This window comes from Clinocottus analis, unplaced genomic scaffold, assembly GCF_023055335.1.
Source record: "Clinocottus analis isolate CAN_PGR_092001 unplaced genomic scaffold, fCliAna1.0.p SCAF_13, whole genome shotgun sequence".
NCBI lineage: Eukaryota > Metazoa > Chordata > Actinopteri > Perciformes > Cottidae > Clinocottus > Clinocottus analis.
In genome coordinates, this window is record NW_027175854.1 from 12,188,631 (window position 1) to 12,213,041 (window position 24,411).

General features: G+C 41.6%; 2 protein-coding genes across 4 annotated transcripts in view; both read left to right on the plus strand.

Moving 5' to 3' along the window:
• Positions 1 to 1,809: 1,809 nt before the first annotated feature.
• Positions 1,810 to 14,981, plus strand: dcp2 (decapping mRNA 2). The gene is made up of 11 exons (XM_068574547.1): positions 1,810 to 2,105; positions 4,814 to 4,965; positions 5,242 to 5,369; positions 6,508 to 6,606; positions 6,710 to 6,862; positions 7,299 to 7,411; positions 8,387 to 8,491; positions 10,223 to 10,331; positions 12,641 to 12,715; positions 12,979 to 13,030; positions 13,238 to 14,981. Exons 1-11 carry the CDS (start codon positions 2,038 to 2,040, stop codon positions 13,366 to 13,368), a joined length of 1,185 nt encoding a protein of 394 aa, XP_068430648.1. The 5' UTR covers positions 1,810 to 2,037; the 3' UTR covers positions 13,369 to 14,981.
• Positions 14,982 to 21,003: 6,022 nt separating this feature from the next.
• Positions 21,004 to 24,411, plus strand: part of ythdc2 (YTH domain containing 2) — a 34,207-nt gene continuing 30,799 nt past the window's right edge. For 2 of the 3 annotated variants that reach the window (XM_068574488.1, XM_068574490.1), the window contains exons 1-4: positions 21,004 to 21,159; positions 21,684 to 21,752; positions 23,686 to 23,851; positions 24,055 to 24,145. In XM_068574488.1, coding sequence (XP_068430589.1) covers positions 23,692 to 23,851; positions 24,055 to 24,145 — 251 coding nt within the window. In that variant the 5' untranslated portion in view covers positions 21,004 to 21,159; positions 21,684 to 21,752; positions 23,686 to 23,691. The remainder of the gene's footprint in view (positions 21,160 to 21,683; positions 21,753 to 23,685; positions 23,852 to 24,054; positions 24,146 to 24,411) is intronic. The other variant, XM_068574489.1, reaches the window with a different exon arrangement.

Sequence of the window (24,411 nt, forward strand, 5' to 3'; positions counted from 1 at the left end):
GGGAGGTGATTGGGAGGAACGGCTTGCCTAATTCCAAACAAGGTGGTGTTTCTGTTGCTCGATGTTTTTGCTAGTCATGGATTAACCATAACAAACACCATGTTTGAGCATAGGGTGGTTGGTAAGTATACTTGGTACCATAACACCACAGGCCAAAGTGTGCCAAACTGTTCATCAGGAAAAGAGGACCGTTGACCTGAACTGGGGATATCGTCAAGTAGTGGAAAGAGCACAAACCAGACAAAGACGTCCTCCATGGTGGAGGTAGAGTTTAAAGACTTGGGGAAACACTCATCCATATCTCTAGCAAAGATCATTGAGGTATAGTCAAAAGCTCCTCGACACCAAGGTGCCAGTGGTGGATGTGATTTCCTTTTAGATGCTAAAGGCTCTGGACAGTGTTGGTCTGTCTTGGCTCTTCAGTGGTGTATGGAGGTCGGGCACTATGGTTCCCTTTTTTTTAAATATTTAAAGGAGTCCAGAGTGGGCTCTGAATATCTTGTTATCACATTGTTCCTGCTTCAAGTGAAGGTTTATTCCAACAGGCTGTAAAGGAGACTCCAAACTAAAAATGTAAAACCTTTGAATGCTTGTTTGGACCTCTAACATAAATTATACAATAGTGACAATCAGTCATGCTAATATTTCCCCTGATCTAATGCTGTGAGTGAGGGTGGTGTCTCCTTTCCCCATCCAACCCCTTATCGTGTAACATCTGTGTGTCAATCAACTAACTTATAAAGATTGTTCAAGATGAACTGCTTCTCGCCTGAAAAGTAGACGAGAGCAGGCGGCACCATCAGAGGGCGATAACAAAAACGGCGGTCAATTCTCAGAGTTTTGATCCGTCTTCAAAGAATACACATGAAGTCAACAGTTAGATCCTGTTGATCCAGTCTGAAAGCTACTTGTAGTTTACAGACCTTGTTCAGATTTATTTGTATGTTTGTAATCATGTATTTATGTTTAAAATGCATGAATATATTTGTATTGTTATTCTTTGTTATTTTTATGTCTGCCTGAAACACTTTGTTGCTTGCTTTGATATGTTTTGCTAAGATAGGCTTCGTTATAATCAACAACACATTATGTTCTTAGATTACACTTTAATTGCTCAACCTGAGACTAACAGACAACAATCGAGCCTTAAATATTACAACTACACAGAAAAATACGATTTGTTCCTCAACGCAATGTTTGTTGTTACATCTGACAGCCAATGAGCTTTCTGATCTGGCGACAGCCAAATTTTTTCCCATCATGCATTGGTCGGTGGATGGCTCTAAAAACTCGCAGGGCAGAGGCCCAATCTCAAACTCCACCCTCACGGACTCACGGACTTTGAGTCTTTGGGATTGGACCTGGATCAAGTCGTACACAAATCCAACCGGCATGCACTGTGCGGCGATCAAATACCCCCCCTGTCAGTTGACATACATAAGGTGTTTCGTCTCGTTCATACGTCATCGAACTCACCGTAACTTCCGGTATTAAGTAGTGCCGCATCCCAGTCACATCGGAGTTTTCGAGTTTCAGACTTGTAAATAGTGTTCACGTCAAAATCCAAGCCATAAAAAAGTAATTATTAAACTCAGATTTGCAAAGTGTCCCCAAATATGAAAGTGCCGGAAAACTGAAATGCCACGTTCGCTGTTGAATGGTTAATAAAATCCCAAATGTAATTGACGCAATGTTATGTCAGTGCGCGGCAATTTGATCCTCACACAACTAACCTTTTGTTTACACGAACAGCTCTGTAATCATGCAACGACGTTGATGACGTATTCGCTTGCAAGGCACGGAGTGTGTTTCATCCGGTTCAAGCTCTACCACCATTCCATGTGACTTTAACGCTGCATAAACAACGGTAGTCCGTCCTCGATCCCCGTTAGAGGAGCGAGAGGAGTTTTTATTTTCACAAGCTAAACTAAAGCGGGGGTTCCGACATAGTTTCCTGGATCCACCGAGGAGGACAAGCGGATGTAGCTGACTGCGCTTATGGCTTTAAACACCCGAATGCTCTGAGACTGAGTCGGGATGTTTTCAACCAACATGGAAACTAAACGAGTGGAGATCCCCACTGGCCTACTGGACGACCTTTGCAGGTATGTGAACGCTTAATTACAGACATTTGCCCCCGTCCTTTCTTTCCTTCACATTTTTAAGTGCAATCAGAAAAGTGTTATTTACCAGCAAAGCAAAAGTTCTTTGAGCGAGCGACTAGCGTCCTTAGCAGTGCATGATGTGTTTGTAACTGTGTTTGTTGCTTGATGCGTTCACGCTAAAAGCTTTTGTATTTGTTCAATTATACGTTTTCTAACATCCAACAACCTCTTACCCCAGCTGGCCCTGGGAGAATTTTCGGTTCCCTCGGACAGGTCTCCAGAATATCACTGGGGTAAAACATGTTGTTTAACAACACAGTACTGTCAGGTCCATGAAATAACAGCACCTTTACAGATAAACACACTGTACATGTGAAGTCAAGCCAAGTGGCAAACTCCTTACGTTTTTGCAAGAAGGCGCACATTCAAATAAAATAAAATCCAAACAAATACAGATGCATTACGTTGTGCGAGTCCTTTGTGTTTTCACTATTTGAAGAATTCAAGGTGCGACACAGGGCTGCAGAAGGAACATTCAGTTGTAGCCTCTTTGTTTTTTTTTTACTAATGTCAAACAAAACCAAAACAGTAGTACATTTCTGTAGTGTTTTCTTTATTGCCATCGTAAGGAATCTAAACGGAAGAAACAAAAACTATTCTCTGGGAAGATAATATGGCCGACATCTTTTTTATGCTTCCGGGTCCCACATGCTCAAGAGTGCGCAATGGAGTATAGCGATAACTTGATAGAGCAACATGATAGCTGCTCAGAAGAGCATGAAGCAAAATAAGTTTAACTTCCAGGTTTTAAACTGTGTTTATACTCGCGCGTGGCGCCATCGAGTGAGCTTCCACAGACAACGTGCGAGCTCCGAGTATGTACGAAAGCGTCTTTCTATTCTCTAAAATATCAGGGGCGAGCGAACAAAAAGGACTGCGAGGAATCAAAAAATTAGCGAGTGTGACCCAGAGATACGCTCACTGTAGGTTGAATTGGCAAAAGTAATAAACTAAAACTAACCTACACAAAGCCGAAGATGAATTGTTATTATCTGTAAATTAAAATCCCATATTCATGGACTACACAGTATTGCCTTTGTAAATTCCTGTTAAGAAACAAGTCAAATATTGCATTCGTTATGAATAAATTATGGTTTGTTATTCTGTAAACAATTTGCTTTGGCTGCAAAATTTTACTCAAATGAAGAGTTTAAAGTTGTACTGTTTCTAAAACGTGTAAGCGAAGTATAAATGGCAGTCCAATCCTGTAAGAAGTGGTAGACGTAATCGTCGTGACGTCACCATTAGTTTGTGGACGGCCGTTTTGATGCGTTAAATTTGTCGATTTCGCTGTCTCCATGTGGATTTTGTAACCAGTGACTGTATGTTACAATATCTGGACTGAGGCAGAATGACCAAGGGACAGCTATATATCTTTGGTAGAGACCTGCCAATCACAGTAAGCCCGCCCTTAAGCATATGCTGCTTTATGGTCTATTTGACTGTAAATGGACCATCATTTACTAAATGAACATCATGTTGTATTGAAGAAGACTTGATACTAAATATTAAGACCATAAACTCATGTTTATAATGTTTACTGAGTCATTTTCTCATAGACCTCTTGATGCAATCAGACTTGTTTTTGCAACCAGAGGAATCGCTAGTCAGTTGAGGCAATGTAAGTTAAGACACTTCCAGATTGGTTTCACTTGACAGAACCAGAGGTTCCCTCCCAATCCAGTCCCATGTTCCCCTAAATATCTTAAACCCTGAACCCTCAGGGACTTCACCTCGTGTACATCCCAAGGCTGCAGTCAAGTATCTGATAAGAGCCATGATAGGAGTGGTCGAATTCTTTAAATGCAAAGGAAAAGAGCTTCAATGCTTCCTTACTTGGCTCCTTCAGCGTAGGAAACACTGTACCTTCCTTTGTGAAAGGAAAGGAGATCATTCTGCCCCGCAATTCCTTTACTGTGGCAACATTTAAAGCGGCAAACCATTTGGCTGTTCACAAGAATTAACAATCATGACCGATAAACGCAGATCATGTAAATAACCGACGCTGTAACTTGGGAATACTTACAATAATCTGTTAAACCTGCTAGCAAACTACGAATGTTACATTGCAGTTGCTGTAAAGTGCTGTAAAGTGAACACACTGCTGTATTGATATGTTCTCTCTGGTGTTGTGCTGCAGTCTCAGCCCTCATTCTTTTATTTGACTTCAGTTACAGAAGTTTTGATAAAAGGGTTAACTGGACGAGGTCTGAGTCGTGTTTTTGATTACCATCTTGTGAACGATTTATTTTGTCCCATTACAACTCTAAAACACTATCAAGTCAACCATTCTAGGTTACACAGAGTTGTGTGGTGTTTCATAAACGTTTGTATGCATAATCTTATAATCAAATTATAATCTTCATATAAACCATATGAGACGTTGTTAGTGTCAAATTAGCAATGGAGTAACTAGGGATAAGTATACAACCATAGTTGTGTTAGTAATCTCTCTGTCTTGATCTCTCTATATCTGCACTGTGATAATAGTGCCAGCTATTGAAATCACACATAATCACATAATTGATCATCTGTATGCTGGTCTTAGATTGTTTTGGTACCCATCCTAGGAGTAACATTTGTGGGGGCTCATTTTTTAACACAGGCCCTCTTTAATATCTAATCCCATCTCTCCTGTGTCTCTCCAGCCGGTTCATCCTACACATCCCCAGTGAGGAGAGAGACAACGCTATCCGGGTGTGCTTCCAGATCGAGCTGGCCCACTGGTTCTACCTGGACTTCTGCATGCAGAACACTCCAGGAGCTCCTCACTGTGGGATAAGAGACTTCGCCAAAGCAGATATCCTTTCATGGAGTGTCAGTTGACCTTTATATACATTTTTAAATTCATGTCCACTGTTCTGCACATGTATCAAAGCATACCCCTTTTTTAAACTTTAAATGCATATTTTCTTCAGACCTTTTCTTGTTGTATTAATAACAACCCAAAAGAAATGATCAGAGATTCAGCAGCAGTTTTGTTTTTCGTGGCTCGTCTAAGTTTATCCTCGGGAAGCCTGATGTGGTGCTCGTGTTCGATTGTCACTAGACGCTATTTTCCTTGATGGCTGAAAACTCTTCCATCACTGTCCATTTCTGTTACCCCATGGGGAGGATGTTCAGAAAATCCTCGAGCAGTGGAAGGAGTACAAAATGGGTGTTCCTACCTTTGGAGCAATCATTTTAGATGAAGCTCTGGAAAATGTGAGTTCATTTTCACACTTGTACCCTGCAGCATTTACCTGATAGCCTTTCTAAGGTAATTTAAAGCAGGTCTATGGTTTTTATGGTCATATTTTTGTTCATTTTCATCTGGGATATCAACATTGTACTGACATCACCCAAAATAACTTGATCATGCTTTATAATTGCTAAGATCTTGTTCCAAAATCTGAGCAAGTGGTTTGTTTACAACAAATAAAAATACCCAGGTTGTGATGAACTAGAATATTCCTTATAATAATCCCTTTAAGGCTGGCGTTCTTTCAATAAATCCCAGGAATAGACTAAACCTCTCCCCTTTATTGATTTTGAAGACAGGACCAGGATGTAATTTCATGAAATGATAATAATCAACTATTAAAGACAGACCTTTATTATTAATTCATCCAGTTTTACATATACTATATGTCTATTTAAAGTAAAATGTAAATTTGTATGGTTTCCTGCTCCATTTGCCATAAAGAATAAGGCTAGTGTCTTTTATATTTGTCTTATTGTCAACAAATCTCATTACCATACCAAATCAATAATGTGTCTTTTTTAATATGCGACAAAAAAATACGTCTCAATACTGTAGGCTAACCTGAATACTGAGGCCACTTTATTAAAGTACTCTGGAACCCAAGGACTAAAGCTCAGCTGATTATGACAGTGATGTCTTGTCTCATTTATTAACCTGCTGATTTACGATTTTAAAGGTACGCTTGCTTCATAATCCAGGTACAGGTCTGTCTGTTAAAACCACCCATCAGAGTGCCTGTAAGAGTGAATTGTAAAACAAAGAGACAGCTTCAAACAGCTCATTTGACAGACTAGCCTCAGATGTTGTTTTACATGATGAACTTAATAAACTAGACACTTTAAAAACGGAGATGAAGAATTTCAAAGAAATAATCAATGCATGACATTTGAAAATGATGATCAATATATGTCTCTTAAAGGAAAATGCAAGTGAAACTGTGATGGATCATCAGTACAGATTAGTGAGTTAGACTAGAAAATCACCAAATCTGTCCATTCAAATTAGGCTGTAAAAAATGCACTCATAAACTATCTGTTACTATAACTGGTAACATATAACTGGTACACCACTGATAACTGGTGCACCTTTTCTCTTCAGGCACTGCTTGTTCAGGGATACCTTGCAAAGTCCGGCTGGGGCTTTCCAAAGGGGAAAGTTAATGAGGATGAAGCTCCTCATGACTGTGCAGTTCGTGAAGTGAGTCCTATGTTCTTTGCGGTTTGACTTTGACCATCTCAAAAGACTAAGAGCCATGAATAAGTAATGCATGCAGTTCATAGATCAAAATGCTGTTTTCCAGGTATTGGAGGAGACAGGCTTTGACATTAAGAATCGCATCTGTAAAGACAGATACATAGAGCAGAAAATCACTGACCAGCTGGTGCGGCTCTACATCATACCAGGAGTGTCAAAGGATACCAAGTTCAACCCCAAAACCAGGAAAGAGATCAGGGTAGGAATTAATTTTTACTTGTTTTCTCATCACATTTTCTAGCTTTAAAATTACATTTATTTTTCCACTTAACACTGGAAACGACAAGTTAGTACAGAATGTAAACCGTACTTTGGTGTTTAATTTTTACCTCCTTTAAGATATCACTAAACTTATTTATTTATTTTTTTCCTCTTTACAAAATGAACCAAAACACTCATAGCGAGGAAGGTATTGGGGTAGAAGATAATGGGACTAAAAAGCAATCTGGTTTAAATTGAAATCAAACTATTCCCTATCTTGTTTACAAGATATTCAGCCAATGCTAATCTAAAGAGTGCATCTTTGGGTGGATGGGTAAAACTACACTGAATGGAAATGCTATTGACTCCTCTAGCCTTTAGTGTATTAACAGTCACACTCAAACATTTGAAAGTATTGTCTTCTTTTCTTGTAGAACATAGAATGGTTTCCTATTGAGAAGCTGCCATGTCACAGGAATGACATGACCCCAAAATCTAAACTTGGACTTGCCCCCAACAGGTTTTTCATGGCCATTCCATTCATAAGGTGCGTGTGTGAAAGGTTGCTATTCATTATTTGCAGCATTGAATAATCCCGTAACATATTTGCATCAAAGGAATATTCACATATTTGCTTTACTTCAGAGAGTGAGGTGAGAAGATGTCTGCATGATAAGAACAGATATGGAGTCCGGATGGGCTTAGCCTAGCTCTGTCTGAAGTTCTCCAGTACCTCTAAAGATCCCTATATAATATCTTGTATCTTATCTGAAATAACAACCTTAGTGTGTGTGTGGCTGCCTAATAGTGCGTTCACACCGAACGTGCCAAAAATTTTCTTGACTCGGGTCGACATTATTCTAATCGCGCGTCGAGAAAAAGTATGTTCACACAAAAAGCAGCTTGACTAATCACGGCGGCACAAAGGGGGCGTGGCTTCTCTCCAGGAAAAGAGCGATCTTTTCCGTTATAGACTATAAATGAGATAACCACTAGATCTGCTTTCTACTTGTTGTGGAAGTCACAAAACATCGGAACATCAAACTCCATGGTGTCTGGTTTCATAATATTATCTGTAGTCCCACAACAGCACCTGAATGAAGCCGCCATCAGCTCCTTCTGGAGGACCAGCAGCAGTTGGATTCAGCACCAGCAAGACGGCGGTGACGAACGGACCATCTCAACGTTGCTTGGCTGATGCAACTATGACTCGCGCGTTTTTGCTGCTGGAGTTGGGAAATTTCAACTTGCTCGTTGACGACTTGCGCGTCGACCCGAGTTCGCCCCACGGCCAACGGGCTGTTTGTGCTGCCTCAACGCGTCTCACGCGCTACCCGCTGGAAAATACGCGTCTCCACATCTTCTACGCAGCTGTGCATTGACTTTGCATGTAATCTCGACACACGTCGAAAGCTCGACGCGTTCGGTGTAAACGCACCATTAGATTTAAAACAATAGGAGAAATAGGTCAAATGGTTTTGATATAGTAACTGACGGCTCCCTTCTCGCTCCACCTGTACAGGCCGCTACGAGAGTGGATCAGCAGATTGAAAGGCGAGTCCACAGATAGCGATGAGGACTTTGCAAACAGCAGCACCACTCCAGGCAAACCTTCAGACAACATTCGGTAAAGACACTTCACCAGTGCTCTTTGGCACTCACTGTTACTTCTCAAGAGTCAGTTCGCAAGTGACAGCCAGAGTTTCCTTTTTTTTTTACGCATATAGGCCAGTCTTGCAGAAAAACAAAAGGTACCCCAGGTTTCATCACTGTCACAAAGAAGATTTTACAGTGATAACTACACAAACACTTTGATTTTAGTTCACACTGTGGATCAGTGGTAGAGCAAGGCCACCCTGTAATCAGTGGATCAGAGGTTCAATCCCCGGCTCCGCTAGTCTATGTCGATGTCTCTTTGGGCAAAACCCCCAAATGCTCCTTATGAATGTTAAGATAGTCCTGATGGGCAGGTGGCACCTTGCATGTTAATCAGTGTATGATGGGTGTAAATGGTGAATGTCGACAAGTAGTATTATAGAGCTTTGAGTGGTTGGAAGACTAGAAAAGATCTATACATGTACAGTCCATTTACCATTTACAAAGGAGAGCTACTTGCCACATCTGCTGAACTCTATCACACCTACACAGGTTCTACTTTCCTCACTGTCTGACTGTGGTAATGTACAGGCGTCACTCACCGGTGTGACAGCTAGCTCGTTGAACAGATGCAGCTCAATCAGCAGATCCTTTTTATTGTCTCTTCTGGGTGGGAATAATGTGCATCACACCACAAAAAAAAAATCTTTGCCTGAGATCAGACAGCATTATCGACATAATAACTTAACTTTCTCGCACTCCAGGAAACTCGGCAGAGTAGGCCGATTCAAAGGTCTGGACCCATACAACCAATCTAATCGCTGCAGCCCAACAGCGCTGCCCAGTAGATATTATTCATTTGAATGATCTCACAAATTAGCCTCGGAGGGCTTTTCCATCTGTACAGCATACAACATTCTCTCACCTCTCATCAGAACAAGGAAAAACACTTAAACATGAAAAGGAGGACATCTGTACAACATAAAATATTTACAACATAGTCAATCCATATGATATACGTGATAATAGCAGTAATAGTACAAATATGATTAATACAGTAGCAGTGGCTATAATAAAATATTAATAAAAGCAGTAATAAAAATGTGATGATAATAATATTGTTTCTTTTGTAGAGTACTGGTCAAATAATGTCATTGCTGCGTATTTTCTTGTGGGTTCAGATGTAAAAGATCAGCTTTGGTTTCTCCGAGCACGTAAACCCCCAGTCTGGATGGTATATTTGTAGAATGTTGGGTCACAGCTGATAGGTACCTTTTTTATTTTTGAGTGAGGAAAAACTTTGAGTTATAAAACAGGAAAGCAAACCAAATATTATGTATTCCTCAGATCTCGGCTGCTCATACAGTTCAGTCACAACTCCAAACAACAGCACAACTATCACTGAATGAATCACATGGCATTTATATATATATTTCTTCTCACTGTATATGCCTTTACATTGACAGTAGAATCATGTTTTGAGTGGAGTTTCCCTTGTATCTCTAAGTTTCTCTCCGCTCCACTGAGCTGCTTGGTTTGAATTTTCAACCCACAAACTCAGCTCTCAATAATCTGGGCCCTTGTACTATGAAGAGGGTTTAGGGTCAGCAAGGTAACTTCAGGGTAAACTTTGGGTGTTCAGTCCTACGACGGAGGTTCACTTCTTACCGAAATAGATCCCCATGGTAATTGATGCTGAACACCTAACTGCTAAGAAGCAGGTTATGTTGGGGATTAATTGTTTTTTTCTTCCATCTTTTAGGTCAAAATCGCGCCGCCTCACAGGTAGTGATGCATTTCCAGGAGACAGCTGGGCAAAACACAAGCAGCAGAAGGCTCTGGAGCAGCTGACCCAGTATGAGCTGAACCAGGTGAGAAAATATAGGATTACTCTGCAACAGTTAACCATTAGGCTACATGTTACTAACCGTTATTATTAACAGTAATTATGGTGACCTGAGGCACACATTTTAGAAAACGTTTAAAGAAACACGATATTTAAGAAAACATAACATTTTTTTTTATCATTTAGCCCCTTACTAACTTCTCGATTAAAAGTATTAGTTACATCATTTATGTTGTCAATTAAATTAACCAAAAATAATAATTTATTTGTGGTAAAAAGGGAGGAAAAAAAATACTCTTTCCAAATAATTAGTTTTATAGTCGTTTTATAACAATCGGCTAAAATGAGAAAATAGATCATTCTTGGAGAGGGGGAACGGGGCCGTCAGGGCCTTCAAAGCCTGTCAAAACCTAGAAGCTAGAATCTCAGGATTTACTGATGACCCCTTACCCACAGAGGTTCATAGATGCAGTGAGTGAAATGCGGATTATGTTACTGTTTTTTTTCACATTTGCAGTCAGATTTAATCACAAGCCACAGCGCTGTTGTTACTGCTGCACCTGGGGTTGCTGGTGCTTCTACGCGCGGCCTCTCCTTGGCGCAAGGAGCGGTTGCTGCCGGCGCAGCTTTGCTGCAATGTCATGTCTGCACTTTGCAGGATCAGTGTGGCGGTTTTGTTGATAGATTTGGACAACATGCATTTTTGTTGACCCGTCAGGTTGTGCTCACCCCTTGCTGTGCCGCACTTCGCCGGCTTGGAAAGGCTCAGACCGAAGGTGGCACGCCGGCTCTGATCGGGTGCTTTAGAGCAGCGGTCTCCAACCTTTCCGCGGGTCAGTTGGTATCGGGCCGCACAGAAAAAATGAATTATTTAAAAAAAAAGTTTATTAAATTTTTATTTTGAAGAAGAAACAAAAGTCGGGAAAATGTTTTATTTTGAAAAAGGACCGGATACATCCATCTGTACGTCTGAGCCTCTTGACATACATTACCCCAAAAACGAAACTGAAAAGTCTGCTTCAACTCTGGTATTCTGGTCTAAAAGATAAGCAGTAGACCGGACATAAAGGTCTAAGTTAACCAGGACACTGGACATAAAGGTCTAAGTTACCGAGTACACCGGATATAAAGTACACACGTCGAGTGTCTCCCATCACCCTGACCCGGCTCCTTGCAGTGAAACCAGCTCAGGACTCCCACTAATTCGGCGTAATAGTGAGTTGTAAACTGCCTGGCCAAAAAAAAAGTCTCCACCTGGGTTTAACTACTACTGCCTATACTGTACAAGCTTGTGGGGGCAGTGCTATGATCTGGGGTTGCTGCAGTTGGTCAGGTCTAGGTTCAGCAACGACCAGGTTCAGCAGTGACCAGGTTATTCCATCAATTGATTTTTTTCTTCCTTGATGGCACAGGCATATTCCAAGATGACAATGCCAGGATTCATCGGGCTTAAATTGTGAAAGAATTGTTCAGGGAGCATGAGACATCATTTTCACACATGGAGTCCAGACCTTAACCCCATTGAGAATCTTTAGGATATGCTGGAGAAGGCTTTGCGCACCGGTTAGAGTCTCCCATCATCAATACAAGATCTTGGTGAGAAATTAATGCAACACTGGATGGAAATAAATCTTGTGACATTGCAGAAGCTTTTTATCATTTTATTACGTCATATTTATTACTTCATGTTTATCACGTCATATTTATTACGTCATATTATTAGCCCACACCGCAAACGCCTCCCTGAAAATATTTTCTGACGCAAAAAAAAGGTTGGGGCCCGCTGCCTCGGAGCACTAGTGCTCGGACCTCGCCGCTTCCCAGGGCCGTGTTTTATGTGCTTCCGGTGACCCTTTCCCCCCCGCCGGGGAGGGACGCGGTCCCCTGCTCCCGGCACTGTTGACCGGGGCGCACTGTCCTTAGTGCCGTGTTGCGTTGCCAGGGCGGGGCTCGGCCCACAAAGGGCGTTGGGTCTGCGGCGATGTCAGCAACCCATCCGACAAGTCTTGAAACACTGACCAAGGAGTCTAACAAACGCACGAGTCAGAGGGTCTCTGAAACCCTGTTGCGCAATAAAAGTGAGGGGTGACGTGCGTGACGTGTGCCTCGCACCTTGCTCACGGCATCTCTTTTTTTCTCGTCATGTGGCTGCCTTAACATACCGATAGGTTAGATCTTTGTGAGACGAGGGACGAGAGCACGTTATAGAATTTTGGGTTGAGTGCAAGTCAACCTGCTTTACTAATAATGCCCTGAAATTGGACATATAAACCGAGACTCTGTCTTGATTGCTACATCAAAGTAACCTCATAACTTGTGTTTTTTGCGCTGTAGAACCCAAATTTGAAAAGCAGTGGTAAGAAAGACTCATCTTATGGAGCCAACAACCAGCAGGCGAAAACCATATTAGTGAGTGCAAAACTATATTTGTTTCAGATTGTGGTTTTTAGTATAGGACCACATGAGATTCTGGAGTTTTTCAGAAAAATCAAAAATTGTTTTAACTGTAACACTGTTCAACACATCAGTCAAAAAGTGAAATTGAAATTCCAGAAAATGTATTAGACCTTTTGCATGTGTACTAGTTTTAAAGCAGCATGTTCAATTTTAAATGATCAACTTTTCCATGGTGCTGTAACAGTGGCTAGTGATGGTTGGTACATTTTCTACAGAAAGAAGATAAAAGACTTCAACCCAGAAGACTGCAAGACAGTTTTGAGAGAGGTATGTTTTGTTCACTTTTAATATCCTGAGGAAGACTGCCAAATAAAGATGTTTATAAATGACTGAGTCATTTCTTGCGTCATGACTGACTATTTTCCTTTACATAATGTTTGTGCAGTTACCATGTGTAAACTTGAGCCTGCACTCATTTTGCTCAGCTAACATCCCCCACAAACGAGACATGTAAATGCACATTTCTCTTCACAGATGTGGCTCCATGCAGCTCCAACGGTCACCAGACAGCCCGCATCAGAGACTCAGAGGACCTGCTGTCATCCAAGGCTTTCCTCAATTTCAAGTTTGACAGAGACGCCATCATGAAATGCTTTGACTACTAACATGGTTGATATGGAACTGTACTTCTCCTGTAACAACAGGAAACTAAGGTGTCAGAGTTTTTTTAACTTGTAGATTTGGCAAGGATGTTACTGAACATGTCCTTTTCATTTTTGGCCTGCTCATGAGCACACATTTACAGTGGGGCGTTGCTCATCTGTCACTGTACACATCCAGTAAGCTTCACAAGAGTGGTTTACCTTTGCTGTCTAACTTTTTAGACAATGTAGAAGGTGTGGTAACCTAACATCACTGTCTTCCATCTGTCTGAGACGGAATCCCAACGGTAGTCTAAAATCAATATGCAGGAGACAACGCATTGACCATAAGAAGGGGACTGTCGTTTAAAGGCAAGAGATCAAAGATTTTTGAGAACATAATGAATTTCAAGCACATATGAGGTGACTGAAACATTTAAAAAAAACTGTTAGTTCTGGTACCTCAATGAATTTGGCCAGTGAATCATTTTGTTTATGTACTGATTTTAAGATGAAGTAACTTAAGTGTTGTTATTTTCCTCCATTCTTCCTATTGAGTCCTAAAAATGTTTTGAAAACTTAAAAAAGGTGGGTATTAATAGTATTATTGGCTTTATGTGTTTACAGTGTTGTTGGTTTTATCACCATAATTACTGAAGATTTTATCCAGGAATGTAGTTTTGTAATGGGATAATGACTTGTGGAAAGAAGAACGAGCGGTCTTTGAAGTTGAAAGTCATTAAATTTATGTTCTGCTGTATTCAATTCTATGGCTGCCAATATTAGGGTTAAATCATTAGATTTTCTGAAATTAATCATTAGGCCAGAAAAATCACTGATTTAATAATTGAATGAAACTTAAAATGATGCCCTGATGTAAACTTGTCCCTAATGAAAATGAACATTTCCATAATGGGAGGATTTTTGCATGTCTCTATAAGAATGACTTCTATTAATATGGCCAATTCTCCCAATTATTTTCCGTATTGCTCAGGATCACACTGAAACAATGGTGAGTGTAGTATTCATTCCAACTTTAATTTTGAGTGATTGTGCATTTTCACACCATGTCAAAATTGGATTTTAACATAAAATGTTCCTTTTAACATGAAAATTACTTTTCAATTTGATTAAATAGTTTAATTGGAAAGTTTTTAGCAACAGACTTCCAGACATTGTTATTTTCCAGGCCCACTTGTGTTTGTCTGTCCTAAAGATTCACAGGTTTAAATTCCTGTTGAGATTTCTTAGGCCAGAATGTTCCTATTATATCTTTCATCGTCACCTCTTAGCTTCTATCGTGTTTGGCTGGTATGGAAACTTGTACACTCTTAAGGCTATAGTGCATGATGGAGGAGCATTGCATTTGACTACTGTGAACAGTTATTCTCGCAACCAGTGACAAATACAAATGACTCTGGCAAATGCCCATGTTAAGGGGTTTCTGACCACTATACCATTTATATTTTCTCAAGGTAATATTAACATGCATACATGATGCAAGCTGTCTTTTTGTGATTTTCACTGGGGTTTCTTTGTTATTCATTGTACAGATGCCGATATCAATTTGTCAGTTGGCATTAATGGTGTTTCGACTTAAAATGTGAATATTAATAAAGTTTGTTTTTCAACTTGTAGCTGTTCGTGTGTTAACATGATTTTTGAATATTATATTACCACTATGAGTCTTGTTGAATTGACTACATGTTTCCAAGAAAGGCTCTACAGGAAGAATAAACACTTAGAATAAGATTTTGCTGCGCAAGCATGGGGCCAGAGGATTGTAATGTACTATGTCAATGATCTCAACTCATACAGAAATTAACAGTGAGTATTAAAAGGTCAACACATTATGATGAAACCCAGTAAGAGCATATCACTTGACGGGACTTTTACCGAGGGGTACACAAAATCACAACATGTATCTGTCAATGCAAAACAAAGCATGCTCACTGCCACAGCAGTTACATAGCATTTTTAATAAAAGCATGCAATTCCTGCTGACTCCCAAGTACGTTCCTCTGGTGAAGAGGCTGCCTGTGAACACTAGGACTGTGTGGAGGTGGTCTCCGGAGGCTGATGACGCCCTCCAGGACTGCTTTGAATCAACGGACTGGGGTGTGCCGTGTGGATCACATGGGGAGGACATCAACAGCATGACGGACTGTATCACAGAATACATCAAATTCTGTGAACACACTACCATTCCATCCCGAACTGTGCGCTGCTTCTCCAACAACAAGCCCTGGATCACCAAGGGCCTAAAGGCTCTTCTTAACAAGAAGAAAGCTGCTTTCAGGTCTGGAGACAGGGATGAGCTAAGGAGAGTCCAGCGAAACCTGAAGGTGAAGCTCAGGGAGGGCAAGGACTCCTACAGGAGGAAGCTGGAGGCCAAACTCCAGATGAAGAACAAGAGGGAGGTATGGACTGGAATGAAGCAAATCACCGGCTTCAAGGTTGGAGGGAGACAGCCAGGAGGCTCCCTGGAGAGGGCTAACAAGCTGAACTGTTTCTTCAATAGGTTTAGTTCACAGCCCTCTTCCATCTCCCCCATTCAACACACCTCCCAAACACCTCCCTCTCTGCCCCCCCTGCTGAGCTACACAATCACTGAGCCCTCAACATTAATGGGCCCTTCCCTCTCCCCACCCTCCTTTTTTCTGTGACAACTGGCCAGGTGAGAAGACAGCTGAGGAAACTTCAACAGGGCAAGGCGGAAGGTCCTGATGGCATCAACCCCAGGGTCCTAAAGATCTGCGCCACCCAGCTGTCTGGTGTCCTGCAGCACCTCTTCAACCTGAGCTTAAGGCAGGAGGAAGTCCCGATGCTGTGGAAGACGTCGTGCCTGGTCCCTGTCCCAAAGAAGTCGATGCCATCTGGCCTCAAAGACTACCGACCAGTTGCTCTCACTTCCCATGTGATGAAGGTGCTGGAGAGGCTGGTCGTGGCCCACCTCAGGCAGCAGGTGAAATCATCGCTGTACCCTCTGCAATTTGCTTACCAGCCCCATGTGGGAGTGGATGACGCCATCATCTACCTGCTGCAACGAGCTCAGTCGCACCTGGATGGAACCAGTGTCTCTGTGAGAGTCACTTTCTTTGACTTCTCCAGTGCATTTAACACCATCCAACCATTGCTACTGAGTGAGAAGCTGCCGGGGGGTGGGGGTAGACTCGTCCACCATCTCCTGGATCACTGACTACCTCACAGGCAGACCACAGTTTGTTAGAATGGGCCGTGTGCTGTCTGAAACGGTGGTCAGTGATGTTGGAGCCCCACAAGGAACTGTTCTGTCTCCCTTCCTGTTCACCCTGTACACAAATGACTTCCAGTACAACACAGGGTCATGCCATCTGCAGGAGTACTCTGATGACTCTGCAGTGGTCAGGTGTATTAAGGATGACGGGAGGAGTACAGAGCAGTGGTGAGTGACTTTGTGGAGTGGGTCGGCGAGAATCACCTGCTTCTGAACGTGAGCAAGACCAGAGATATGTGGTCGACTTCAGGAGAAAGACGACAGCTCTGAGACCTCGGAGCGTCCTGGGAGTCGATGTGGACATGGTGGAGGAGTACAAGTACCTGGGTGTCTCCATCGACAGCCGACTGAACTGGAAGGCCATCCCTGCTCTTTTTTTAATTTTCTTTTATTACTTATCTTGTGTGTTTAGTTTGTTCCATTGATGTTGATGTCTGTAAGTGTGGGACGCTACTCTGGCAAAAAAAAATTTCCCCTTGGGGATTAATAAAGTACATATCTATCTATCTATCTATCAATTATTCATCCATCCATCCATTATCTTAACCGCTTGTCCTCATTAGGGTCGCGGGGCGCTGGAGCCGATCCCAGCTGTCAAGGGGCGAAGGCAGGGTACACCCTGGACAAGTCGCCAGTCCATCACAGGGCAGACATAGAGACAGACAACCATTCACGCTCACATTCACACCTACGGGCAATTTAGAGTACAATTAACCTATGGAGCATGTCTTTGGAATGTGGGAGGAAGCCGGAGAGAACCCATGCTGCCACGGGGAGAACATGCAAACTCCACACAGAAGGATCTGCCAGACCAGTATCCGAACCCCGCCCCGCCCGGGATTCGAACCACAGACCCTCTTGCTGCACGGTGGTGTAGTGGCTAGCACTGACGCCTCACAGCAAGAGGGTCAATTATTCATGCTGTTTTTAATATTTTTTTAGTATCAATAATGTGATATTATTAATAATAATAATATGATATATTATTGGTCATGACATTGTGTCGCCACTGCGCACTAATAAGCTACACACAAATAGACAATGTTACCATGCAGCAGACACATGGTCTACTATTTACCATGTGTGTCGTTTCCTGAGCCATTTGCTGTACTTTTATATAAATGACATCACAGCATGCGCATCTATCAAAAAGGCTCCACAAGTTGTCACAGGACTTGGTCTTGCGCCTCTGAATTTTACAACTCGGTGGATTTTAACTTTGGGATTTTCATAGAGGACTCTCACAATAGTTCACTGATTATTCTTCAGAGAATACAATTAGAGATCAGACTTAAAAATCTACATTTGAGTAAATATTTTGTAGTCAAATCACTTCAAAAGAATTCAACCTTTATTTATATATAATTCATTTAAAACTTAACAGGGATTGTTTGAACTCAGTAAAAGTAGTCCATTAATATGATATACGAGTTTACTTCTTCAGTGTATTTTTATTTACACAATTGGATGTTTCAGAGAATGTAACAAACATCACATTTCGTACAGGAAATACTGATAAGTAATGAAATAAGAAAAACTAAACTTAGTTTGACAGGATGAGACATGCCACAATCCTGCAAATGAAATAAGTCTCTGTGCCTGCACCAGCTTTGGCATTATAGTGTTCTCACGGGATAATGTTCTGGATGAACAATTGTTGTGTGAGGTCTATTGGGATTCTCCTGGTTCAAGTGATGAATCCTCAATTGGTCTGGTCCACCAGAGAGGTAACAAGGAGATGGCGGAGGCCATGTTTTGTCAGTGTGTTTCACATTCAGTTTGTTTATCACTGCTGCTTGTTTGAATAAATTACATTCACCCATTGAATAACAATTTCCCAAAACCCAGAATTCTTCATCAGGAGCTCATCCTCACTCTCTAAGTCCTTATACTCCCATGAATAATTGATGCCAAAGCCACTGTGTGACACAGCAATATGTGACATAGCAAAACGAAACTGCAAAGCTTGGCCTTTCAAGAGCATACGAGCATAAGTCAATTTTACATGTTTATAACACAATTCATTCATAGATATGACTAAAAAATGACTCAAGACAGCTCCCCAAGTTATGAAAATATACATTTTGATATACATTTGATAGCCACAAATGATTGACACACCTTTCTTGAAAGCTTACGACCTACGGAATCCGCTAATTGCGTCAAAACCACTGTCAGACAAAGCCTCAGCAAGATATCAACCACATTGCATTTTGTTCCAGCCGAAAAACTGAAATAGAACTTACTTATGGAATATGTGATATGTTGTAGCAAGCTGTCCCATTCGTTTTTACACTAGCTCAAGCACTTGCAACCTTTCACACATTGGCATTGGGGCTATAAACTGGGCCCTATTTCACGTACGTGGTTTACTGATATAGCTGGATAACTTCCAGGATAAGATGACGTAGATCTGGATTTTCGGTTCCACGAAGCCAGTTTAGATCAGTCACCATAGCAACACATCGAAATCGCCTAACCTGGTCGGGAGCAGGTTTACTGAAAGTTTACTGGATAAGTTGGCCACTCCCACCGGACAAAACGCAGCTCTCGTCCTCATTGATGAAGGAGTGATATTAGTTATATATTAGTTTTATAAGGAGACAGTTCTTTCAGATCCCCAAGATCCGTTCTCGCATCATGATGACGTCATATGAGCGCTATCGATTCTGCTCACAAGGACTCATTTATTTACGAGACTTTCTGGAGCCGTACATTGAACACCGGCGCAGCCGAGCGCTGTCAGTCACACATACCAGTGATTCCCAAAGTGTGGGCCAAGGTACTGCAGGTGGGCTGCGAGAGGCGGCCATTTACAATAAATAAATAAAACGTTTTTAATTTTGAAAAAAAAAATGGGGGTGGGGGGTTACTTTGAAGGCGATGTATTAAGGTTCTCGCGTGTACTTCCGCAGCCTCACTGGACGATTTGCTGACGTGAAAGCACGTATTGCCATGTAGTTTCTGTTCTCAGCTGCCGCAGGTCGCAGAGTCGCTCCCCTCACAAAGCTTCACAGGCGCTCAGTCTACCTTACCGGCAGGCTCGCGCGGCAAGCTCATGGTTGGATTGAACATGAATCGCACATGCGCAAATCCGCCGCTGATGCCTGTCAGCAGAGAAGCAGTGGTTTGTCCCTAACAGGGACCCTTATTACTGAAAAGTACCAGTAAAAGAAAAAAGAAAACTAATTTATAACTATGTATGCAGGGCTCTCAAGTGTCACTCATTGAGCGTGACAGTCACTCATTTCAGTGTTAAATCACGCCCTTCCGCCGCACATCGTATTCCTCACGCTGAAAAAAAACTCCAGGCTATTTAATGTGCCGCAACGCGCAAACATGACTTAGTCGCGCTGCCCTCACCACGAGCCGCACCCCCCACCCCCCAACTCCCGTGAGGGGCCACTCATCAGCCAATCAAAGAAAGAAATGGGCTACAGCCAATCAGAAAAATATATCTTTTGTATCCGGGTAAGATGTAATGACAGGCGGGACTGCAGCCGTCCGGCGGCGCGTATTTATCGTCGTCATGGTGCGTCCCCATGACGACGGAGGGAGGGGATAGTTGCATCAGCCAATCAGCGAATCAAACTGCTGCCGGTCACCCGGAAAGAGCGCTGATAGTGGCTTCATTCAGGCTGTTGTGGGACTACGGATACTACTATGAACCTAGACACCATGGAGTTTACGTTCACACGTTTTTGTGACTTCCACAACAAGTTTAGAGCAGACGTTTGTATATATTGAGCAGGGAAGTCAGGAGTTTGATGGCATTTTCATCAAAAGGTGTTTTGTTTTTTATTTTGTCTTTGTCGGCTCCTGAAGCTGTTCTCCCATCCCCAAATAAATACAAAAAACAAACACAAAGTTGGATAGTAGTCTTGCTCTTTCCTGTTCTAAGACCTGGTCAGAATATTAGGGTTGCAAATTTCTGTATTTTACTTAAAACGATTGATAATTGATAAGATACCAAACACACATCTTTTTCTCAGTTTAAGTATTATTTGAACAATTCTAGCGTTAGTTATGTGAAACATTAATTGATGAAGCACAAACAATTTGAACGAACAGATTAATAAAACAATAAGGCTCTCGCTCGAAACGGCTGTTCTTGTCTGCCTGTCGTTATTCAACAAAAGGCACCGCCAAACAAAACAATGTCAAATGAGGCGCGGTTTGGGTGGGCCCCAGAAGATTTTCAGATTTTAAATTGGGCCTCGGCATTCTTGAGTTTGGGAACCACTGCTGTAGTCAATCATCTCGTTAGGTTAAGCTGGATAATGGGACTTTTGATCGGATTTGTTGAACCACGTACGTGGAATAGGGCCCTGGTCTATGGTAGAAACTAAGCTGTATTTATGGGTTCGTAATCGCGACAACCGCTGCCTCATTTTATTCTGAAGGGGTCGGACCGGATGCACTTTCGTTGTTGGCGGTACCCGACACCATTGCCGGCTGAACGAAGGAAAAGGAGCGAAACACGCGGAAACTCATGTCCCATTAATGTGACAAGGATGCTTGACGTTTGAGACCACTGCTGGAGCACTTCACTAATCAACGTATAGTAACACGACCTTCTTGTATTATTTTAACTTTGTATTACAAAGTTGGACATGAAGATGGCTACAGTTGTGTTATCCTGTTGTGTCACTCCTTCTGCTAAGTGTAACTTATAGTTAGCTAACGTTACGTTAGTACTGTGTTTCGGTAACGATACTCGTTAAAGTGGCACACAAGCCATTTGTGGAGAGGTTTCTTTAAAGCTAACTTAGCTAACGTTCCACCACAGCAATGCTTGTGCTTTTTGCTAATGTGAGTGTCGTTGTCTAGCTGCAACTTGAAAATACACCGACTTGCCAGTTTATTGTATAGTTTATTATAGTTTGTAAAACTAAACTTCACTGTGATGTTTTCCTGTCAAGTCCGAGTCTCTGGTCTGCAGCTTTGCGAGCAACTGAACATACAAAACTGCGACGTTGCCATAAACTTCCACTGAAAACGCTCCCCACTACTGTTAAACATGTGGCCTCCCCTTATTTGAAACTTCAGCTGTAGCTTCTCTTCTTCTGTTTGTTTCACACAGCAGCCGTGTTCGCTGACCTCTGACCCCTTCAGCCTGAGTCAATCCACAATTGATATTCCTTGCAGTCCGGTAAGAATTACAGAATGCACATACACTTGATTGTAAAATTAGCAGACATGTAGAGTTAGGAGTTAGTCTATCAGGATAACATAACATAAATAGGATAAAGCCAACAACCAAAACAACAATTACAGTTAGATAAATAATAAACGTGTGGCAAAGGTCATGTGTTTTAATGTGGGATTGTGTGAGGTTCTTCTCCACAGTCTGTGTTAAAGTACTGCTGTGGACAGGGCAGCAGCAAAGCCTATTTTAGACACTTAAAACACTAAGTTAAAGTGCTGTATATTCAGAAACTAAACTGAAAGTGAAACTTATGATGCATGTTTTTAGATGTAGCCTTGGTGGCTCTAAAGAGATCATCAGTGATAAGTTTCATTTTCCCAATTTCGTTTTCCATCTGAAAGAGTTGTCTGAGGGAAAGTAAAGGTGGAAAAATATTGTAAAAATAGTGCACACATCAAGGGATATAGATTTTTTTCGGTGTCTAAAATGTGTTTTGCTGCTTCCACCGTCCTCAGCAGTTAATGCTTTACTCCTGTACTGGTGATCCAGTTTCTCTATCTACACTAGCTAATAGATTAACAATGAAGAGGTATTTAGAACAACCCCACACCTGAACTATACCTTTACCAGCCAATATACTGCCTGTATTGACTGCAACGCACACATAACTTCATTATCATGAGTTTCTTTATTCCCTTCTGCACCTACAGTGTAATAAAATGTTCGCCTTTCTGTTATATTAAAACCAACACTCTTAAATTATTAGCAGGTTGACGAGGCCACTTTCAGGGGAAGGTGAGTCCGAGAATTTCGGTGACAGCTGTGGAGCTGGGTGGGTCGTAATTTGCAATTGTTTACACTCTCAATCAATCAGTAATGCCGCTCCTCATTCCTTCAAGATCAGTGTGTGTCACCTTCAACAGAAAACATCTATTACCGTAGTGGGTTGCCACACTCAGTAAGCGCCTCATTGGATATGGGTGTTGGCTCTTTTATGAACTTGGCAATAGGTTCCCATTTTACATCACATCTGATGCGCATCACATCTTCTTGGTTTGATCGTCCCATTGTAGACTTGGCTCTGTCTGTTTTGTTTTATAGAGCATTCACCCTTCGTCTCAAGCAAATGTTCTGCTGAGGGCAGCTAAATTCTCAACTTTGAGTTCATAAAGAGTTGTAGATTGTCTCTCTCTCTCAAAGGTGATGCTCTGTAATTGTTACGTTGTTATATATGATTAGAATTCACTCCTCGTACCATAACTGCACCATACACAGAATGCCATTCTTAAGAGTGTCTTAATTTTGTTACTTCAGCGCTCCAAGTGTAATGCCGTGTAAATGACGCCATCTGTATGTTGTAATTAGTTGACTTGACTTGAAGAAAGCTGAATGCCTTCCAGTGGGAGCCGATAGGATACTTACCACATGATCAACATCTTTTCAGTTGAGACAGACAGTTTGTGGTGCCAGTGACAGATAATTAGTTTGTATGTAATGTATGGGAAGGTTAAGCTGATGGCTGATTGCCAGCACGACAATCACTTTGAACTGTTAATGTTGAGCTCTGTTGGTACTTCATTTTTTATTTACTAGAAAATGTATTTTATAATAGTAGACACTGAATTTCACCACTCCAACCTCTCAAATTAAGAAGCTATAATGTTGTGTCGCCATACAGGAATATGTAATGAAATAGCATAAGATTTGGAAAATGTGAGATGTCAATTCTGTACATCCGTTTTTCCTGAACTGGAGTGAGGGTCCTGAGACAGAGGATGTCATATGTGCACACATTGTAAATTAACCCACTGAGGCTAATTTGTGATTTTGTGATTTTGGCCGTCACAAAATGCATTGAATTTAATTAAAGCAGGAAACAATTCCATGTTTTTCTCAAACACAAACAAATATTGTTGTTCCTATTCTTGTATTTAAGTGCATCATGTCCAGTACTGGTCCAGCATCACAGAAACAAGCCAAGAGCCAAAACACACGGCATCATGGTTCTTTCTCCAAAGGCCTCAAAGAAATTCACATCGATGAAGAAGTCAAGATATCAATAAACCTCTCTCTGGAGAGGTTTCACTACAGTGACCAAAAAGGTATCGACTTGTTTGGTTGTTTTATATCAGAAATTAAAGGCAGAGCATTTCTTTGTGGTCCACCTATGTAAACACATTATTGTGAAAGCACATGCCAGCAGTAAGCCACTGTCATGCTCACTACTCGTTCCAGTGTAAGCAGAAAGGTATTATAGTTGAGTCTCATAAAGTGTCCTCATAATTTCTTTTCCTTGACTGAGCAGAGATGGAATTTCCCTCCTCGTTGTGCAGTACTGAGAGGGCTTTCATTCATCGAATGGCACAGTCCCTGGGTTACATATCTAAGAGCAAAGGGTAAGTATCCAAGTACATGAGTAATTTACAAAGATACATCCACTTTTCCAAATGGCTTCAGGTTATTTTATAAGAAAGCTGAATTTGTAGTTTTTTGTTTAGGGGATAGGGTGTAGTAGTGGAGCCTAAGCACTAAGATGTTGTAGGCTAAGCTGCAGCTGTAGCATAAGAACCGGCATCGTGAAACAGGAATGACGCTTCCAAAACGTTGGCTTGTTGCTGCAGAACTCCTAATCCTCTGCGTTGCCCCAACATACAAGTACAAT

Bases quoted from the DNA above. Each gene is read 5' to 3' on its own strand.
- dcp2 (XM_068574547.1), top strand. From the start codon at position 2,038: ATGTTTTCAACCAACATGGAAACTAAACGAGTGGAGATCCCCACTGGC. The intron at 8,492-10,222 runs GTAAAGACACTT...TCCATCTTTTAG, and splicing joins AAACCTTCAGACAACATTCG to GTCAAAATCGCGCCGCCTCA. The intron at 10,332-12,640 runs GTGAGAAAATAT...TTTGCGCTGTAG, and splicing joins CCCAGTATGAGCTGAACCAG to AACCCAAATTTGAAAAGCAG.